Here is a 22,401-nt window from a genome sequence, read left to right on the forward strand (position 1 = left end):
CATGTGTCTGCTGATGTCTTCATTTCTGAAACCAGGACCTGTTGTTTTCTCCAGTGTCAGTTGTTCTATCACACAGCACTGACATTTCAGATGATTCTAAAAAGCACAACATTAAAAAGCTTTTCTTTGCTGCTCTTTAGTTTTTCTGTAGCTGATGAAAATAATCAGCAGATTCTCAGATTCTCTGTCTTCAGTCTGACATTGTCTCTTCTCTTTCAGCAGATAGTGGTCTGCAGGAGGTTTTAGATCAACATAAGATCAGTCTGAGGAGCAGATGTGAACATGTGACTGAAGGAAGTGATGGAACAGGAAGTGGAACCCTCCTCAACAGGATCTACACTGAGCTCTACATCACAGAGGGACAGAGTGAAGAGGTTAATACCCAACATGAGGTGAGGCAGCTGGAGACAGCTTCCAAGATGGAGACCCTCCATGACGCTCCAATCAAGTGCCACCACATCTTTAAAGCCTTACCTGACCAACAGAGACCCATCAGAGTGGTTCTGACCAACGGCGTCGCTGGCATTGGAAAAACCTTCTCAGTGCAGAAGTTCAGTCTGGACTGGGCAGAGGGCTTGGAGAACCAAGATGTCAGTCTGCTGGTTCTGCTTTCGTTCAGGGAGCTGAACCTGATCAGAGAGCAGCAGTACAGTCTTCTCAGGCTGCTCCATGTTTTCCATCCAACATTACAGAAGGTCACAGCAGAGCAGCTGGCTGTCTGTAAAGTTGTGTTCATCTTGGACGGCCTGGATGAAAGCAGACTTTCACTGGATTTCACCAACAGGGAGGTTGTGTCTGATGTTACACAGACGTCATCAGTCAACCTGCTGCTGACAAACCTCATCCAGGGGAACCTGCTTCCCTCGGCTCTGGTCTGGATCACTTCCAGACCTGCAGCAGCCAATCAGATCCCTCCTACATGTGTTGACAGGGTAACAGAGGTACGAGGCTTCACTGACGCCCAGAAGGAGGAGTACTTCAGGAGGAGATCCAGTGATGAAGAGCTGTCCAGCAGAACCATCTCACACATCAAGAAGTCCAGGAGCCTCCACATCATGTGTCAAGTCCCAGTCTTCTGCTGGATCACTGCTACAGTTCTGGAGCACATGTTGACTACAGAGCAGAGAGGAGAGCTGCCCCAGACCCTGACTGACCTGTTCTCACACTTCCTGCTGGTTCAGACAAAGAGGAAGAAGCTCAAGTATGATGAGGGACATGAGACGAGTTCACAGCAGCTGATGGAGGCTGACAGGGAAGTTCTTCTGAAGCTGGGGAGGCTGGCGTTTGAACATCTGGAGAAAGGAAACATCATGTTCTACCAAGAAGACCTGGAGCAGTGTGGTCTGGATGTCACAGAGGCCTCGGTGTACTCAGGACTCTGTACTGAGATCTTCAAAAGAGAGAGTGTGATCTTCCAGAAAACAGTCTACTGCTTTGTTCATCTGAGTATTCAGGAGTTTCTGGCTGCAGTCTACATGTTCCACTGTTACACCAACAGGAACACAAAGGTCCTGGAGAACTTCCTGGGACAAGACTACAAACACAGAGACTCAACCTCAAAGTCTGTTTTTGAGAAGATTTCTCAATTTTTTTGGAAACATGATAGTCATCATCTACCTCTGGATGACTTCTTGAGGGCAGCCATGGAGAAATCCCTCAGCAGTAAAAATGGTCACCTGGACTTGTTTGTTCGCTTCCTTCATGGCCTCTCTCTGGAGTCCAACCAGAGACTCTTAAGAGGTCTGCTGGGTCAGACAGAGAACAGTCCAGAAACCATCCAGAGAGCCATCAACAACCTGAAGGAGATGAACAGTGATAAAATCTCTCCTGACAGAAGCATCAACATCTTCCACTGTCTGATGGAGATGAAGGACCACTCAGTTCATCAGGAGATCCAAGAGTTCCTGAAGTCAGAGACCAGATCAGAGGAGAAACTCTCTGAGATCCACTGCTCAGCTCTGTCCTACATGCTGCAGATGTCAGAGGAGGTTCTGGATGAGTTGGACCTGGACAAGTACAAGACATCAGTGGAGGGACGATGGAGACTGATCCCAGCTGTGAGGAACTGCAGGAAGGCTCGGTGAGTCCAGACATGATCAATATAAATATCAATCAGTAGATTAGATCAGTAGTTGAGTCAAATTCAGACACAGTTTTCATTTATTCTCATTATTCTTAGTTTTACTTTGAAACAATCAAAGGTCAGTTGTGTTTTTTTGTGGAGGTGTTGTAAATGCTGTGAGCACCAAAACGTATAAAACTGATCAAACTAATTAAAGCAGCTCCACTGATCTTACACCTCAGTGTGTGTTTCCAGGTGTTTCCAGGTGTTGGGGAGGACACCTGCATATGAGAAAACAGTAGTATTAAACCTTTAGTGTCTCAAGCTGTGCAGTCTGATAAATGTCCTCGGGTGATGTCACCTGAGTCAGTGTGGGCGGAGTCTGAAGACAACACCAGACCTCTGTAGCCCCCCCTCATCTCTGCTGCATACCACACCTTAATCTAACAGCTGAGGGTTGGTGGTTGAGGTGCATTGTGGGTAATGTAGGCAGCATGTTTTTGTGAGGAAGAAGAATGTGTGAATGAAAAAAGAAGATGTCTCTGGTTCAGCTTTGCTGAAACTGTCCATTGTGACAGTGTTACAGGAGAGCAGTGATGAATCTGTGGAGGTCTGTATTCAGGACTCATGAGGTTTCTATGACAACAGTCATCAGTGTTTGACAGTGGACAGTGAATGCAGTGAAGCTCTAATGAGCAGGTTCTAGCAGGTGTTTAGTAAAGTTTGTATAAGACCTGAATCATTGTCCAGAGATGACTGAAGTCATGATGAGCATTGTGGATGTTAGGGGAGCCACAGGTGTGAATCTATCAGAGCAGAATGGGAGGATTCAGTCTTCTTCTACACACCAGAGCTCAGTGTCATGTTTCTGTGAGGACCTTCTGTGAAAACCAGGCAGCAAAAAATGTTCCCACCGGACATTAAGACATGTGTGGGCTCAGTATCTGAAGATTAGACCTCAGTGTTTCCCACACACTGATTCATCTGTGACAGGCCGCCACAACATCAAAAATGAAGCCACATGTTGATATTCTTTTATTTTACAATTTAAATAGATACATAAATGTAACATCATTTTCCCTCCTTCATCTTCACAACAAAGATTCCCATAAAACTCTGCAGGTCTGAGAGAGAGTGATGACAATTATTGTTTCTGTCTGATTTTATTCTAACACATTTTATATTTTCTCTCATCACAGACTTGTTGGTTGTGGACTCTCAGAGACTCACTGTGAAGTCGTGTCCTCAGCTCTGAAGTCCAACCCCTCCCATCTGAGACACCTGGACCTGAGTGTAAACTGGGACCTGGAGGATTCAGCAGTGAAGCAGCTGTGTGCTGGACTGGAGAGTCCAAACTGTAAACTGGAGACTCTGAGGTCAGTTCACTGACTGGAGCTGTTGTAGTTTTATATTCAGTTCAAATCTGTGAAGTTCCAGTTTTTCATTGGTTGGTTCATTTTCAGGATTTCTGTGTGAGGATTTAAAAAATCAGCCAGTGAAGAGAAAGAAGGAGGATGAAATAATGTTTGATGGGGAGGGTCAGGAGAATCCCCGGGGGCCGTTTGGGGGCCGAGGCCGGACTGATTATTGTGTAGACTAATAATATTGTGTTATATAAAAGTGGTCTACCTCGCTGCACCATCCTGCAGCCTGAACTGAGCCTCGCAGCCTCTTGTCTCTCCAGCACGTCAGACGCTACCAAGTCTATATTTGCAGTAGGGGGGTGAATGAGCGGCACCTCCTCAGGTGGTCCAACCCTGGTGTACCTTGAACTGTGATTGGTCAGCTGCTGACGAATAAGAGCTGTGAAGTGGGGCTGGTACAGAGTCATCAGAGACGTGTTGGTGTTATCAGGGAACGTGTGTGTTCACTGTTCACATTGGTTTGAAGCAGCAGCAGAAAGAGAAGGAGAAAGGTGGAGCAGAGAAGAATGAAGAAGAACAAATACTGGAGGAGGAAGCAGAGAAATGTTCCACAATCACAGAGAGATTCAACATCCAGTAAAGAGCCGGCAGCTGAAATGCTAAGCAGGGGCGTTGTAGCTAGCTGCTAGCTCAGCTCATATTAAATGTGGCTAGTATAGCTAGCTGCTAGTTGTTGGGCAGCAGCCCTGTGCTTGTGTTAGCTGCTGTTTGTCTTTGTGTGTTATTAACAGCTGGGACTGGTGATCTCCAGGTAAAATGAAGGGTCCCACTCGGCCCCTGGATGAGAGCAGTCACAGTGTTTGTGATTCAGAGCAGCAGAGAATTGACAGAGTTTGATGTTAAAATCAGAAAGTTGATGAGAATCAAACTGCAACAGTCTCACAGATCTTCTGCTGCTGCTGATCTGAACACCAGCAAAGCTGCAGCTCTCTGCAACCAACACATATTGCAGCTGTTGTGTGTTGATGTCAGCACTGCAGCATCATGGGAAGCCACAGACCTTCAGACTGCAACACAAACCAGATCAAAGCAGGGCCAGTGGCTGAGGCGGGAAAGTGGAGACAAGAGGAAACTCAGCTGGGACATGGAGGCAGGAAGGATTAGATTGATGCTGGGAGCAATTGATGAGCAGCTCCCACCTCCCCAACATCATAGTGAATAAACAGGTGAGGAGCCAACATGTCCTCTATGTTCAGGTGGAGCTTCATGTGGCTCCTTCTATCAGGGGCTAAAACAAGCCTGTCTCCAGGCCCACACACCTGGAGACATCAGCAGGTGCTGAGGTGTCTCCCAGCAGCCACTGAGAGTCAGAGCTCAGAGGTGAACTCACTGGAGGCAGAAGGAGACGAGATGGATTTGATTTGTTGGTGAGGGTGAAGGACTCAGGAAGCAGCTTTGAACAGGCGTGATGCAGCTGAAGGCAGGGAGGGACTGGCCAATCAGAGGAGATCCAGGAAAACAGCTCCTAGTTCCTCAGGAGACAGCTGCCACTGATCTGAGAGCAGATGTTGTGTTGTGGTCAGAAACACAGCAGCTTGTGTATGTTGTGGAGCTGACAGTACCATGGGAGGACGCAGGAGAAACGGCCTCTGAGAGGAAACAGCTCAGATACACAGAGCTGGCAGCAGAGGCAGAGGAGCCTGCTCTGAAAGCTGAGCTCCAGGGGAGGTTGGCTGTAGGGGTTTTGTTGGCAGATCAGTCTGCTCCCTGTTACCTGAACTGAGCTGCTCTCACTTCTGTTCTCTTCAAGTCCACGTTGTGCTTCTCTGAACCTGTGCACTGTGAACTCAAAGCGCTCCAGGTGTCCTTCATGTCATATCTAGTTGATTGTGTGTGAACACAACAAAAGTTCAGACTTGATCTTGAAGAATGGAGCTTCTTCTAATCACATGAATAACACAAGTGGTCATGTGACTGTGGTTCAGGAGCAGTTACCAGAGCAGACTGACACTGACACTCAGAGAAACTCTGTTCATCAACTATCAGACCTAAACCGTGGACGTTGTGCTGAGCTGAAGGGTTGTAGGACTGTGAGCACAGGTTTGATCTCTGCTCTGTGACCTTCATTAACCCCGTCCTCACTCAGTCTGCTCCTCACTGGGGGGTTGATGTGAAAACCAGATGAATTCTACTTCCTCATTCAGTGAAGATCAGCTGAATAAATCTGTGGTGTTTTCCAGCAGGAGGCTCTGAACGTTACCTGAAGGTGAACTGGTTGTTGCTGCAGGTCACAGAATCTGACGGCTCACAGAATGGGCTGTAACACCGGTGGTAGACTGAGGCCGAGCACTCGTCCTCCTCAAGTTCTCAACAGTAACACAAGTTCTTCTTTAAAGATCTGGACACACAGAAATATTTTCCCTCCTCCTGTAAATGTGACATTGTGCAGTTGTTTGGTGACTTTGGAACATTGAAGCTGCTCCACCATGTTTGTTCTGAACAGTGTGACTGAGTTCTCACTGTTTGTTCACGTCCTCAGTGTTTTGTTTCTGTGCTGATGTCTGTAGTGTCAGAGAGGGAACAGACTAAACAGACGTGAATCCTCTGATTCTCCTCTGATTACAGACTGAACTGAGGTCAGCAGCAGCTGATCAACCTGTGTTCACATCAACAGCTGTATGAATGTTGTGCTGACATTTGGATGATGTGTGTAGAAGGCTGACATGATGAAGATCCACAATAACAGAAGGACAAAGTCACTCTACTCATTTTAGACAAACATCATTGATCAGGACAAATCTGATTGATTATCAGTAATTGATCTACATCTTTGATTCTTTATTCAGATTGGAGAACTGCAGTTTGTCAGAGATCAGCTGTTCTTCTCTGGGCTCAGCTCTGAAGTCCAACCCCTCCCATCTGAGAGAACTGGACCTGAGTGGAAACCAGAACCTGAAGTATCCAGGAGTGAAGGGTCTGTGTGGTTTTCTGCAGAGTCCAGACTGTAGACTGGAGACTCTGAGGTCAGTTCACTGTTGTAGATCTTATATCTTGAATCCACAGCTAATGAAGCTTCACACACAAGTTGAATCCATTGACTGTGAATGAATGAATGACATTGTAAATAGTTGTTGTCTCATGTTTCCAGTTGTTCTTCTCTCAGACTGAGAATGATTCTTCAGTTTCAGCTCATTTCACTCACTTGTCATGAATAATGTCTGTTCACTTCAGTTCAACCTTCACAGCTCACACACTCGTATTTCTCTCAGTCAGAGGACTCATGTTTTCTAAATCCACTGGAGAAAATGTCCAGTGTTAGTTGTTCAAGTCAATTCATTTTTATCACAACAACATACACAAGATCCTCACAACTAATATTTGTCCAAAGAAAGTGAAGAAACAATCTTCTTTTTTTCAGTAGATTTCAGTGAAGTGTCAGGACTAATGTCTGTTTGATCAAACTGTGTGTGTGTGTTTTCATCTGTAACACAACACACACAACTGTTGTGTTGACAATGTTGTGTTGTGCTGACATGATGAAGATCCACAATAACAGAAGGACAAAGTCACTCTACTCATTTTAGACAAAGATCATTGATCAGGACAAATCTGATTGATTATCAATCATTGATCTACATCTTTGATTCTTTATTCAGATTGAACAGCTGCAGTTTGTCAGAGATCAGCTGTTCTTCTCTGGGCTCAGCTCTGAAGTCCAACCCCTCCCATCTGAGAGAACTGGACCTGAGCTGGAACCAGGACCTGCAGGATCCAGGAGTGAAGGGTCTGTGTGGTTTTCTGCAGAGTCCAGACTGTAGACTGGAGACTCTGAGGTCAGACTCCATGTTTTCTTTCTGTGCTGAGATGAATGTGATGTGAAAGTTGTGTTGACACTGAGCTGCAGACATGAGGCTGATATTATACTGATCCACACTGAGGATCTTCATGGTAAAGTCTGTTTTCTTCTTCTCTGCTTTTAGTCCAGTGACTGTTTCTCTTCAACTTTCACCTCATGACTTTTTAAAACACCAACAGAAACACATTGAATCTGTCAGACAATAACTGATCTATAATCAATAGCTGATGGTCCCAACACTTTTATAAGGTTCTGTGATGTTTGTACTGACTCCAAGATTCACTGCAGAGTTGCCATAGCAACAGGTTGTTTCATCACTTTAAATCCTGTAGGTTTGACTGTGTTAAATATTTGAGCTCAGTCACCAGGTGTCTGTGTCTCTGCCGTTCCATCAACTAGTGAATTTAATATATATTTCTATACATTTGTTCTCATGTCTCCAAACTTCAGCCTGACATGTTTGTTGTCTTTGAAAACTTGAGGATCTTTAGTAGAATCTGTACAACATGAGTTTGTATAGATGGAGCCACAGGTGGAGCTGGCAGAGTTGAAGAGGTGGAGTCACTACGTCTTTATTGAAGCAGCAGCATGTTGTCATGAATATTAATGAGAGCTGTTTTTACTTTGTCTGTTTGACTCTTTGTGGTTTCAAGCAGGAACTTTGTCTCCTAAACTCACATCTTTGATTCTTTATTCAGATTGGGGAGCTGCAGGTTGTCAGAGATCAGCTGTTCTTCTCTGGGCTCAGCTCTGAAGTCCAACCCCTCCCATCTGAGAGAACTGGACCTGAGCCACAACCAGGACCTGCAGGATCCAGGAGTGAAGGGTCTGTGTGGTTTTCTGCAGAGTCCAGACTGTAGACTGGAGACTCTGAGGTCAGTTCACTGTTGTAGATCTTATATCTTGAATCCACAGCTAATGAAGCTTCACACACAAGTTGAATCCATTGACTGTGAATGAATGAATGACATTGTAAATAGTTGTTGTCTCATGTTTCCAGTTGTTCTTCTCTCAGACTGAGAATGATTCTTCAGTTTCAGCTCATTTCACTCACTTGTCATGAATAATGTCTGTTCACTTCAGTTCAACCTTCACAGCTCACACACTCGTATTTCTCTCAGTCAGAGGACTCATGTTTTCTAAACCCACTGTAGAAAATGTCCAGTGTTAGTTGTTCAAGTCAATTCATTTTTATCACAACAACATACACAAGATCCTCACAACTAATATTTGTCCAAAGAAAGTGAAGAAACAATCTTCTTGTTTTCAGTAGATTTCAGTGAAGTGTCAGGACTAATGTCTGTTTGATCAAACTGTGTGTGTGTTTTCATCTGTAACACAACACACACAACTGTTGTGTTGACAATGTTGTGTTGTACTGACATGATGAAGATCCACAATAACAGAAGGACAAAGTCACTCTACTCATTTTAGACAAAGATCATTGATCAGGACAAATCTGATTGATTATCAATCATTGATCTACATCTTTGATTCTTTATTCAGTTTGTGGAGCTGCAGTTTGTCAGAGATCAGCTGTTCTTCTCTGGTCTCAGCTCTGAAGTCCAACCCCTCCCATCTGAGAGAACTGGACCTCACTGGAAACGACCTGCAGGATTCAGCCCTGAAGGATCTCCGTGGTCTCGTGGAGAGTCCAGACTGTAGACTGGAGACTCTGAGGTCAGTAGAGGGGCGGAGTCAGTCCATGCTGCTCTCAGCAGTATTGTACTAAACACAGTTAGTATCAGAGCAAAGATCCAGTGTTTCCTGTGAACCTCCAACCTCCTCAGTGGCTGCTTTCCTCAGTGAAGCTGTGAGAGGAGAACGGGGACAGGCTTCAGGATTGGACAGACAGACAGAGAGAGAGACAACAGTCAGCCAATCAGAGCAGCCAGAAGCTTGTTGTGATCATGTGTGTGAGTTGATGTGAAGACGACTGTTGTTGTTGTGTTGATGTGTACAGGAAATAAAGCTGATTCCAGCTGACAGCCTCACAGATGGACAGAGACAGTGTCCTCATTCATCAAACTGTCCAATCTGATCTGAGACTGTTTGTTCTCTGGTTTCAACACTAAACAGCTGATCAGTTTCATCTGTGTCACAGCTCTGAGATCAGTGTGATGGAGCCTGACAGTCCCTGGCTCTTAGTGACAGCCTCCATGTTCAGTCAGGTGATGTTTCAGAAGCAGCTCACATGTTGATCAACACACAGAGACTCTGTGTTTAAAGTGACATCAGCTGACAGGTAACAGGAGTGAATCCATCACTGACCTGTTGCTGACTCAGCACTTTGTTTCCACTGTGGACTGAGTGAAATGTGCAGAGTGAACAGACTTGATGCTGAACGTCTCTGCAGGTCTGTGAGCTTCCAGCTCAGTGTGTTCACTCCAACACGTTAACATGAGAGCTGAGAGGAAGCAGCTGCTGCACATCTGGTCTGAACAGGACTGAAGTCCCTGCTGCATCACTGACTGATGAAGTGAGTCTCTGTAAACACTGATTCATCTCCTCTGCTTTCTTCTTCTCTACACAGTTGGGGTCAAAGCCTTTCTCCAGGTGAGAGAGGAGAGGAGAGCTTGATCCAGCAGTGACTGACAGAGGAACCAGAAGAAGTGGAGATGACTCTCAGTGCTGCAGTCTGAACTGATCTGAGAACAGCTCCACTGTCACACACAGAGTCCAGTCCACCATCATCCCTGTGTGTTCCTCTGGATCTGACAGAGCATCATCAGTGTCTCTGGACTTAAAGCTCATCAAGTTCAGCTCTGAACAGTTTCCTTGTTGAGCTTCACAAAGAGGGAATTTCACAGTAAAATGACTTGAACTCTGAAGATGAGTCAGAGCCTCATGTTCTTCAGCTGAACTTTACCAGATATTATTGTACAGGAGGAACATGTTGTTTTTATCCTCCATCTCTTCATTTAAGTTGTGTTAAGGAGGAACAATCACACAGACCAACAACTCTTTCATTGTGTATATGGACATGTGAGTGTTGTTTTCAGACAGGCTTGAAAAATCCAACAAGTGTCATTGATTCAATGGATCATTCATTAACTGGACTTTAAATCCTCCTTTATGATCAATAATGTCCCTGGAAATGTCCCTGTTTTTCCCTGTGAATTAAAAACAGAGTGGAGAGACGGGCAGCAGAGCAGACAGACAGACGTCTAGCGTTGTGCTTGTTGTGGCCAACAGAGGGGGCTGGATGCTAGCTATAGCAGCTTCAGAAGCTAAAAGAGTTTATCCAATCAGATGTCTCCTTTTTTCTTGTCTCTTTGCAGAGAAAAGGTTAGCTGGCTCACTCATTGGTTAGGAGTTCATAAACTAATGAAAACAAACACACCCAAAGCCTCCAGCCAGGTGAAAAACTGTTTTTTCTGTTGGGAGAAGTGAAGACGTTGTTGTCCGACTGTCTGCTGGACTTCACATGACAATATTCACAACCTGGAATAGTTTTTCTGAAAAACACTTTGGGTTCTATGAATCTGTGGAGCCTTCTGGCCGAAAGGAAGAGAAATGATGAGGAACAGACAGACGATCTGACTTCACCACCTCAGTCACCACCGTTTCTCCTCTTGCTGGTTTATGATGCTGCTGAATCTGAATGAATTACACTTTTGTGTTCGTGGTTTTTGTAAAATGACCTTGTGCTCTATCAGACCAAAGGAGGAGACGCCTGAAGCAGACAGAACCTGTTTTACTGGTGCGTCTACAGTAGAACCAGAACAACGTCTGTAATGTTACAGCTCCTCCTGTTGGCAGCTCCAGTACCACAACACAATACATGAAATCTCCCTGTTTTTAGTAATAATAGAAAGTTCACACAACTCAGTTTCTGCTCTACATTATATAAACTTAACCTCTCAACAACTTAGTGGCTTCACTTTCTTTAACAGCCTCTGCCCTCAGTCTTGGTGTCTTATGGGAACTCTAACAGGCCTCCCACAGCTTGAAGTGTTTCCGCAGTTCTCAGTGCTCAGTCTCATTTCTCACTGAGGACTCAGGTGTGACAGCAGGTAGTGGGGGCCCTGCAGGTCAGAGTCTTTCTTGGTGGTCTCTTTGTCCTGGTCCTGTCTCTGCAGGCTGCTGTCCGTTCTCCATCAGCTGTGGTGAGTCAGGCACATTTTCAACAGCCTCAGTTTGTTGTGGGGAAATCAAGGTCTCCTTTGTTTTCAGTGTGTGTCTGGTTCTCCAGTAGATGGGCTCATGTTCAGTCTGTACAGTGTAGGACCTTGGCTGTTCATGTTTCTTCAGAGTGACAGCCGGTTGCCAATGGTTCTGCTGTCTAATTCTTCCTCTTTCACCTTCCCACACCTCAGGTCGTTTCCTTGTCCCACGGTCAAAGTGGTGTTTCTGCTTGTTGTGTCTGAGAAAACAAAAAGTCTGACATCTCTAACTGGTCTCTCTAAAGATGTTGTGCAGCCGCCACGGTCCCATCAGGCATCAGAGTTTGGGGCCACACTGAATATGGAGGACACGGTGAACTATTACACTGAATAATCAAAGTGCTGTTGCGCTGCACTGCTGCAGATACAAGTCGTCCCCACGTTTTGATCAGTTTATGAGCACGAGATCAGTGTTTATACAGAGAAGCAGCACATCAGAAGGACTTTTCCCCCGGAGGCACCGAGCCCCCAAAGTTAAAGTGCACTTGTTATCAGAGCTTGAGGGGAAATGCACAGAAACGGCCCAGGGTGAGCGGTGAGCCGTTGTGGTGACTTTATGACATCATTTGTCTCACTTTCCAAAGACAAGTGCTTCAGTGTGAGCGGCTGTTAAATGTTACATGAGCACACCAACACACGGTGTCAACACAAAGTCTGCATATGGAGATAAAATGAAATACACTGCATTAATAAGAAAGACACATAGAAATCATTTTACACATTTTCCCCTTGGAAATAAACTCTTTGATTTGAAGTTGCTGGAATAACAAAATAAATGATCTCTCACAACAACTGATACATTTGAGTTCAGGATAACTCTGACATAATAAAGACTGAAGGTGAAGCATGTGTAGTACATATATTTAGATATATAAGCTGCTACTTCTAGGTGCAAATGTGGGACAAACTACACTACATTCAGTCATGATCAGGAATTATTTATTTCATTTATGATTTTTCCAGCAACACAAACAATGAAGTCATTTCCCTCACATTTGTCATTTATAAGGGCCACAGGTAATCTTTTATACTTCCTGTATTACAGTTCAGTTCAACTTTGTATATATTTCTCTGATACCAGAGTCACATGTGAATGGCCGCCCTGACTCACCATGTCCAACACAACTTCATAAACTGAGTTGTATGTGGTGTGATGGAGCACAATTAGGATTTCATAGGCTCTCTTCAAGTAAGACTTGAATACTGCAACGCTTGTCTTTGGACAGTGAGAAAAACAACAGAATGAAATAGTTAATGCTGCATGTGTTTTTAATGCAGTCACCATCAAGGTCAGAATACAAGTCCCCTCCAGATTTAATAGAGTTTAATAGCATTTTGAGTGCTCAGTGTGAGAAAACGTGGCCTGGATGCCATGTGATGACAGATTTCATCAAGTTGTAGTTTCTACAAATCACTGTTGTGCAGTGATGCTCTTGCTCACACACAGCTGGAAGCTCAGATCTTAAACTGAACTGTATTTTCACTCCCTCCATGCAGGTGCAGCAGCTGTGATACAAACACAGCAGACTGTGGAGGCAGCAGCGGGAGAAAAGGCTCGTTCCAACTGCCCACTCATGAAATCTGGAGATGTTATTCAAGTCACGTTGGAGAAAGTTTTATCCAGCAGGGAGAAGAATATTGCCACCAACAACAAAAAGCTTGGTCTCAGTGTCAGTCCTGATTTTAGAGATAAAGTGGAGTTTAAAGATGATGGAGTGCAGAGCTGCTCCATAGTTATCAGGAATGTGACGGAGCAGGATGAAGGCTGCTGTCGCTGTTTGTTTCAAACCAGCCCTGACAGTGATCTCAGTGTTACAACCTGCCTCCAGATCTATGGTGAGATCTGACTGCATTACAAGTGGAACCTGTTTCAATGAGCAGTTTGTGCAGACTTTTGTACAAACTAACAACTTCATCCATTTGATATTTGTTCAATATCTGTTTCTCTGCAGAGCTGCATGAAGCCTCTCAACATGTTACAGAGTCAGACTCTACTGTGGTGTCCTGCTCAGCCACAGCTCCACCTGCTTCAACAGGAACACTGCATGTCCCACCACCACACGTCTGCTTCTCACAATACAACACTGTCAGCGTCACCAACACCAAGCGCACAGTCGCTGTCACCACTACAGCCGTGCTGTCAGGTTTCTGTGGCAACAGCACACAGGTTAGATGTGCAGTGCGAGTGCTCTCTGTTCAGAAAGAGGTGTTTCCCATGATTCCTGGGCTCAAACACACGTCTGCTGATGCTGAGTGACTCTTCCAGAGATTCATAGACTGAGAAGGATTTTATGATTCTGATGTGAGTCTCTTTTCCGGGTTTTGATGAGGAATCTGGATCTGACAATAGAAACTTCAGTAAGTTAATATTCATGCTCAGATGTTCTCAGGCCAGTGTTCTCATTTGATCTGTTGTTGCTTTATAGTTGTTGAGTGAATCATATCAACAGTTTTTCTCTTTGTCTTAAAGCTGGGACTTGGATTGTGTCAGTGGCCTTAATGGTTGTGTTGCTGCAGCCATCATTGCTGCAGTCATCATTCCCTTGATTATACAACATAAGAAAAGGTCTTTCTTTAAACCGGCCTCTGTGTTGTTTTAATACCTGTGTCTGTGTCTATGAGAGTTCATAAATGTTTGTCCACCTATAACTGTTGTTAGATCCTTCCCTCCTTACTCAACCTTCAGATAAGTTCACTTGGTTTTATGTTGTCAGATTTGATACCTTCCAACTTGCCTAACTTGCTCATAAACTGTTCAGAATAAATTGATGACATAATATTGACTGAGTAAAGAAACATTTTGAATGAAACTGATACATATATATTTAACTTCCAGGACCCAAACACCTGAAGTCACACAGGAGAACAACAACAACTTCCTGGATGATTTCCAATGACATCTTAGGAGCAGTGTTTCCAGCTGTTTTCAGTAAAGCCTGTACATACATACAAGATTATTAATAGTTGTAATCTAAAGATAATTCAGTTATACTGACTGTAATTACCTCTAGAATTAGCTATTTTTTTCAAGCAGCCCCTCAATGTGCATCTAAATCTAACACTAATATTAAAAACACTGTTTTACGCAGACTGTTGAACAGACTGTGGAACTGAAATATTAGTATTATGAACAGAGCACTGAAATTCATTTGCTATTCATTTAAAAGTTGCCAAATCTAGTGAGAAAACTGCTAAATTGCCAACATCACTTGGTAGGAAACCTCCTTAAAGGGGCTTTATGTATTGATTATTGATTATGTATTTATTACTGGTCATTTACATTCATTTTTTCCTCATCAATCTAAATTCAATCATGACAAAGTGAAAACAGAATTTCTGAAGATTTTTTTTGGAGATGTATTAAAAAGGAAAAACTGAAATATCACATTTCCACAAGTATTCAGACACTTTGCTGTGACAGTTGAACTTCAGCTCAGGTTCCATTTCTCGTCATCATCTCTGAGATGTTTCTCCACCTTGACTGGAGTCAGTCTGTGGTAAATTCAGCTGGTTGGACTTATTGTGGAAAGGAGCACAGCTGTAAAATAACACAATGTGGAAAAGTGGAAGGGTCTGAATGCACTGTAACTCTGTGACAACAGATCTGTCCTCGCCCACGGATAATGAGTCTGTTGTTTCATGAAGAATAATCTACATAGTAGTTTTGATAGTGATGTTTTGTGTCTCTTTTTATGTGTTTATGTGTTTGATTGTATTTTAACTTAAGAACGTGTGATGTTTTGTTGACTTATTCAGAGAGAATTTTTGTCATCTAGTCAGTAGCATATGTAGCATCAGTTTATTTCAGTGGCATAAGGTTAAAATGTTTGTTCATAAATCTTCAGATTCTTGTTTGACTGTGTGGCATTAATCATTTCTCCTTCCTGATTGATTTTTTTTGACACTGCTAATTAATCATCAGTATTATTGTTATTGCAGCCACTGTTATTGAGTCTTCTATAGATACTACTAATAATGACCACAACAATAATGGGCCTATCAACCCTTCGTATTGTGAGGATTTAGATGTAATTATCAGTGTTGGGAGGGTCACTTTTGAGGTAATAGGTAATAGTTAAAAATGTAATATTTAATATAACTGTTTTAATGACTTCATCAAAGTCATTGAACTTATTACATTTGACTATTTTTGATGACTTTTCAGTTTTATTATTTTTGTGTGTTTGTGACCTATAGAAATGTCACAACCTGATGTCCTCTCCAAGGTCATGTTTAATGAAAACACAAAGCTGAATAAAGTTAGTGAGTGAAGTTTATTTATTCATAGTTTAATTTGCTCAGTGCTGTTTCATCACTGTGTGGAAGTTTTATTGGGACTGCAGATGAAAATTAGCCTCAGGCTAACTCTGCTACACTGCATCAGATAGCCCCATATTTAATATTGTACATTGTCTCTTATAAATACAGTAAATAAATAAGTTATAAATTGTGTTATATATTTTGTTGAACTTTATTTCACCTGTACTTTTGTTAAGAAATGTGCTCTACATGATTTCACTGTATAATATGATTGGAATTCATTGACAATAGAACTGACAGCTGGAATAGAATGCTCATGTTGTGACGTCCTCTGACATCATAGAGGCTCATTTGCATATCAGAATCAGAATCAGAATCAGAATCAGAATCAGTTTTATTGCCAAGTATGCTTTCACATACAAGGAATTTTTTCTGGTGATTGGTGCAATTGATCAGCAACAGTGGGGCTCTCTAGCCTTGTTGATGAGGCTAATAGCAGATGGGAAGAAGCTATTTTTGTGGCGAGAGGTTTTGGTCCTGAAGGACCGCAGCCTCCTGCCAGAGGGGAGTGTCTCAAAGAGTTTGTGTCCAGGGTGGGAGGAGTCAGCTACAATCTTCCCTGCACGCCTCAGAGTCCTTGAGGTGTACAGGTCCTGGAGGGACGGAAGATTGCAGCCAATCACCTTCTCAGCAGAGTGGATGATACGCTGCAGTCTGTTATTGTCCCTCTCCGTGGCAGCAGCGTACCAGATGGTGATGGAGGAGGTGAGGATGGACTCAATGATGGAGGTGTAGAAGTTCACCATCATAGTCCTTGGCAGGTTGAACTTCTTCAATTGCCTCAGGAAATACATCCTCTGCTGAGCTTTTTTGATGAGGGAGCTGATGTTTAGCTCCCATTTGAGATCCTGTGTGATGGTGGTTCCCAAGAATCGAAAATGCTCCACGGTAGCCACGGGGGAGTCACACAGGGAGATGGGGGTGGGTGGGGCTGGGCTCTTCCTGAAGTCCACTATCATTTCCACTGTCTTCAGAGCGTTTAGCTCTAGGTTGTTCTGCCTGCACCAGGTCACCAGACGCTCAGTCTCCCACCTGTAGGCAGACTCATCGCCATCAGAGATGAGTCCAATGAGAGTGGTGTCGTCTGCAAACTTCAGGAGCTTGACAGACTGATGGCTGGAGGTGCAGGTGTTGGTGTACAGGGAGAAGAGCAGAGGAGAAAGAACGCAGCCTTGCGGGGATCCAGTGCTGATGGTCTGGGAGTCAGACACGTGCTTTCCTAGCTTCACGTGCTGCCTCCTGTCAGACAGGAAGTCGGTGATCCACCTGCAGGTGGAGTCAGGCACGCTCAGCTGGGAGAGCTTGTCCTGCAGCAGAGCCGGGATGATGGTGTTGAAGGCAGAGCTAAAGTCCACAAACAGGATCCTGGCATAGGTCCCTGAGGAGTCCAGGTGCTGGAGGATGAAGTGGAGAGCCATGTTGACGGCGTCGTCTACAGACCTGTTGGCTCTGTAGGCGAACTGCAGGGGGTCCAGGAGTGGGTCAGTGATGGATTTGAGATGGGACAGGACAAGACGCTCAAATGATTTCATGACCACAGAGGTCAGGGCAATGGGTCTATAGTCATTTAGTCCTGTGGGCCTTGGTTTTTTGGGGACAGGGATGATGGTGGAGGATTTGAAGCAGGCTGGCACGTGGCAGATCTCCAGTGAGGTGTTGAAGATGTCTGTGAACACTGGAGACAGCTGATCAGCACAGTGCTTCAGGGATGATGGAGAGACAGAGTCAGGACCGGCTGCTTTGCGGGGGTTCTGCTTCTTAAAAAGCCTGTTGACATCTCTCTCCAGGATAGAGAGAGACGTTCCTTTGGTAGGGGAGGAGGAGGGGGGTTCTGATGTGGCTCTGATGTGGAGGTTAGTGTCAGGCTTGTCCCACTGTCTTTCAAAGCGGCAGTAGAACTCATTCAGATCGTTGGCCAGACGGAAGTCATTAATGGAGTGGGGGGGTTTAGGTTTGTAGTTAGTGATCTGTCTGAGCCCTTTCCAGACAGAAGCAGAGTCATTGGCTGAGAACTGGAGCTGAAGTTTCTCAGAGTACAGTCGTTTAGCTTCTCTCACCGCCTTGCTAAACCTGTACTTGGACTATTATCATCTGCAGGACAGTAGAGCTCTACAGTCCTATGTACATTTGGCCTGTGGACAGGTAAGACCTCCTCGCTTCACTCTCTTATTTCTCTTTGGTCAAACTGTTTCATGTTGTGGAAAAGGAGAATTTACTTTTCCTGTGTTTTCCTGTTCAGTGACTCACTTTTTTCATCAGTTACAATCCAACAGGCATTATATTAAGATGTGCATCTCTGTTTGTAATCAGGAGATGCCAACGTACTTTTTCCTCTTGTACAACACGGTTTGAAGAAGAAAACTGTTTTACTTGTTGTCTAAGTTGCATGTGTGGAAAACTGTGTAGATTTACTTGCTCTGGAAGAAATTTTACATGAAAGGTTTGAAATTGTTGCATTTGTGACTTTCTGCAGTTTCTTTAACCGATGACATGAAAAATAAAGATTATTTAATAAGTATTTTATTACATGTGACTGCATTGTTTTTTTAATTCCTGTGTGCAGGTTTTTGATCACAAAAAAAGTTTTCATGTGACAGAAAAAGCTTCTTTTGAGCTACTTGTGATGAATTGTCATGTTGTATTAACTGCACTTGCTGCTACACTGCTGGGTTATGAGTTTAGATATGAAACATGTCAGTTACAGTTACATTTCTGTTTCTGATCCACAGTGTAATGATGAAATGCTGGTAAGAAAGATTTTTGCTCAGTGAAGAAAATAAAGCTGATGAGGGACATTGTTAATTACAGCAGACAGAGATGGAGACAAGGAGGCAGCTGCTGATGTCACAGCAACCAACAGAGCAGCAGAAGGAGCATGAAGAGGAGAGGCAAAGACTTCAGAGACAGAGGAAGGAAAAAGATAAGTCCAGAGCAGACAGAGTCACTGAGGTAGGCCACAACGCAAACCCTCCCACACAGTCACCAGTGTTCACCAGGGGACCAACAATGTAAGAGTCACACAATGAATGAGACAGAAAGCACTTAGAAAACGGGACCAGAGAACTGAGGGAGATGGTTTCACATTTCAAATCTGACTAAACTAAGTAACATTTTACAAAGACAGTTGCAGCCACCTAGAAATAACTAAACAACCACTTGATAGTCAGATAGTGTATATGGTATAGCCCACCCTAACCCCTAAGCAGACATATAGTGACCTTACCCAGCCTCACCTAAGTGGGTGGTGCACAATACAACTGAACTAGTGACTGCCGAACATAACTGGGTCACATGGCAGCAGATCATCATCCAGATCCAGAGATCAAACCATGATCCTGCTGGAGAAGCAGACTGGAGTTACCACAGCTGCCGGCAGGAGACGCCCTCCACTGTTAGTGTGTGAGTGATGTTATAATGCTGAATTCTTTTGAGCGTGTTCAGTTAAAGTGCAAGTGTTTCCAGTGTTTAATGGACACTGAGAAGAATATTTACCTGATGAGGGGAAAAGAAACAAATGTCTCCACACAGGTCAGCAGCATGTACACACACCTCCATACAGTCAGTGTCCAGCAGGAGTTCAACTGAGCGACGAGGGGACAGAGTCATGGAGGGAAAATATTCATTTCAAAGTCACTGTTATATTCTGACAGACTGAACAGTGGAGACTGTAGCTGCTAATGTTATAAGCTCCCAGCTCACATGATGAGCTGTCGCCACGTTAGCCTGAACAAGCTAATGTTAGCCTGAACAAGCTAACGGTAGCCTGAACAAGCTAATGTTAGCCTGAACAAGCTAATGTTAGCCTGAACAAGCTAACGGTAGCCTGAACAAGCTAACGGTAGCCTGAACAAGCTAATGTTAGCCTGAACAAGCTAATGTTAGCATAAACAAGCTAATGTTAGCCTAAACAAGCTAACATTAGCCTAAACAAGCTAATGTTATCCTCGGTGAACATTGTGTGTGGAGCGTTGCTACAACAGAAGTCATCGTCATAGTTCACATACAGGAACAGTAACTTGACATCAGACTGCAGCTGCTGATTCATTTAATAATTGAGTATTCAACCAATCATTCTATCGATCGAGTATCTTGATAAGAACTATTCTTGTCTTCTTAAAGAGCAATAGAAAATATAAACAAGAGAAAACAGGTCTCATAGAATGATAAAGTAAGTGGTTTACTTTCAAGAAAAATCACTTCATTACTATTGCTAATTTTTCATACAATATTATCTGTAAAATGTTACATGTTACATTCTTGGTTTTGAAATTCAAAAACAAATACATAAAAAATAAGAACCATAAAACTTAAATTGATAGCTCGGGCTTTTATCTGCTTCAGTCACTGAATTCCACTGACCTATATTTGGGACAGGTGTCTACATGGGACAGGCCATTAATTCCATCTGCACAAAACTCGTGCACAGGAATTATGGGAAATACTGTCAAATTGATTAATTAAATCAGTATGAATAATACTCCTGTTAATATTACCAGGCTATCCAATAACATATTACAACAAATTCATGTGATCTAGCTCTGAGAGACAGCGTATCTAGGACAACCACATGCACAGAGAGAGAGAGAGAGAGAGAGAGAGAGAGAGAGGACCATATCAAAATACAGGTAGCCTACTTTAGAAAGGACGAAAGCTGAAGATCGCCATAGTTATTTAAACCTTTATTTGCATGAACAAATCAGATAACTGACAGGGACGATACATCCAGAGAACCGGGCGTCTAATTGAGACCTGCGTTTATTTGATAAACTGTGCAGCCACACCAGGACAGTAAAATGGACTCGGCTTCTAGTTGAAGTTCTAAGGTAAGTCATTTCAAATTGTCAAATAGTCATTTCCTAAATGCACACAAGTAGGGTTAGGGTTAAAATAATAACATCCTGCCTTTAAGTTGATAGAGCTTAACTTTCAGAACTACAGGTTTTAACCTAACTACAGTTCCGGTGTATATATAAGTATTTACTGTCTTCTTGGTTCACTTTGTGGCAAGAGGCCAAAAAGTTCTGGCAGGATTGTTTCTTCTGGATGAGGCTAGTTCTGTTTTAAAATTTTTTTTTTTCTTTTTTTAATCCCATCTCTGGCCTGTCTCTTCACCTCTTCTCGTTCTTTTCCTTCTTTTTCTCCATTTTCCAAACTGTTCCATCAAATCACGTCTGCCCTCCCTCATGTATCAACAGTGTAAGCAGAGAACTGAGCCGTCATATGGATTAAATGAAGCTTGGATACAAAGAATTTGCCTCCATGACTTTCATTAATGGAGTTTCTTGAGGAATCGTTTCAGCTCTAATTTGAGACCATGAACATGTTGACGACATGTTGTTAATATAAAGTGAACAACTGAGACTCACTCAGCCTGAACTCTGTACAGATCTGATGTCTGTCTCTGAGCTGTTTCCTCCTGTGGCTCCGTTTACACACTGACTTCTGCTCCTCTACAACTTGTCCTGATGATCTGAGTCAGATCATAAACTGCAGACACCAGGCATGGTGTGTTTTTTTTTTTTTTTTTTTTGGACCTGCTGTTGCACCTGAGCCTGCTGCTGTCATTCCACATGTTGTTATTGTTACTGTACCTGTCTTCCTCTTCTCTCTGAGTTTAATGTCAGACTAGAACAGTCTGGAACAGTCTCTCCTCAGTCCTGGAAGAATCAGATCTCCAGTACCTATGACATTTACAGTATCTATAACACTGTAGGAAGAAAAAAACAACGTACCATTTGGTACTGCAGTGGTTGTCATGACATCCCTACTAAATGTAATTTCATGTGTCAGAGACTGGTGTAAACTTGTCTTTGGGCTGAAAATGATTCAGAACCATGTGTTTGGGTGAGTAAACAGAGTTTATAGGTTTTGCTAAACGGTCTGACATGTTGACATAAATCAGTCTGATATATTGCAGTGGTTTTATACTCCACCCCTGCAGTCACTGGTAGATCACGTTGACTATCAAGTCAGGTGAAGTCAGCTTAAGTCCATCTCCAACGCACCCAATGCTTCCTTCCATGACAAGGTTCTTTGGTTTGTTTGGCCAGAACAGTCTTTGTGCAGCTGGATGCACCAACAGACGAGGAGACAAGTCTGACTTGTGCTTCTACAGAATCCTGTCAGAGAAAGAAAACCCAGAGAGGAGGAGATTGTGGATCTGTACAATCAAATGTGCCTCCGTCCCTGGGGAGGGCAAACACTGGCAACCATCAGAGTTCACACGTTTCACCAAAGGTAAGTTCAGGTAAACACTGAGATTCTACATTGTTGTATTTTTATTGTTGTATTGTCATTATATCTTAACATAATGGTTAAGGTCACTCACCCACTCAGGTCGGAGGAGCCTGTGTTGTTCATTTTGTTTAGGCTGCATGTTGATATGACTATCATTTCCGGTGGCAGGCTACTGAAATGTAGCAGAGTGGACAGAGCAAAAGACAGGAAGTAAAACAACAGTGGGCACACAAGGTAAGTAATTACAAAAAAAATGGAAATAAACCAAAGTCCAAGACTCCAGATCATGTCCAACAACTGTCTTACAAAGAGCAGGTCATGACATCTTTATTCTTAATATAATGTTTGATCCAGTTCAACCTGAAAATGATAATAGATGAATGGAAATCAAGATAA

The 22,401-nt window shown here is 43.3% G+C and overlaps 1 protein-coding gene and 1 long non-coding RNA gene across 2 annotated transcripts; both read left to right on the forward strand.

Annotated features, from left to right (window-relative positions):
* The first annotated feature begins 225 nt into the window (after positions 1 to 225).
* Positions 226 to 10,365, forward strand: LOC139609631 (NACHT, LRR and PYD domains-containing protein 12-like). The gene is made up of 7 exons (XM_071464500.1): positions 226 to 2,080; positions 3,262 to 3,438; positions 6,273 to 6,449; positions 7,083 to 7,259; positions 7,981 to 8,157; positions 8,789 to 8,962; positions 9,816 to 10,365. The coding sequence occupies exons 1-7, from the start codon at positions 420 to 422 to the stop codon at positions 9,871 to 9,873; spliced, it is 2,601 nt and encodes an 866-aa protein (XP_071320601.1). The 5' UTR covers positions 226 to 419; the 3' UTR covers positions 9,874 to 10,365.
* Positions 10,366 to 11,510: 1,145 nt separating this feature from the next.
* Positions 11,511 to 15,900, forward strand: LOC139609658 (uncharacterized). The gene is made up of 4 exons (XR_011685284.1): positions 11,511 to 13,284; positions 13,401 to 13,806; positions 13,919 to 14,014; positions 14,285 to 15,900. It is a non-coding gene; the product is annotated as an uncharacterized lncRNA (long non-coding RNA).
* The last annotated feature ends 6,501 nt before the right edge of the window (positions 15,901 to 22,401 follow it).

The sequence above is a fragment of the Trachinotus anak genome, unplaced genomic scaffold (genome assembly GCF_046630095.1).
Source record: "Trachinotus anak isolate AG129_WGS33_773 ecotype Australia unplaced genomic scaffold, CSIRO_AGI_Tana_v1 ptg000026l, whole genome shotgun sequence".
NCBI classification, from domain to species: Eukaryota; Metazoa; Chordata; class Actinopteri; order Carangiformes; family Carangidae; genus Trachinotus; species Trachinotus anak.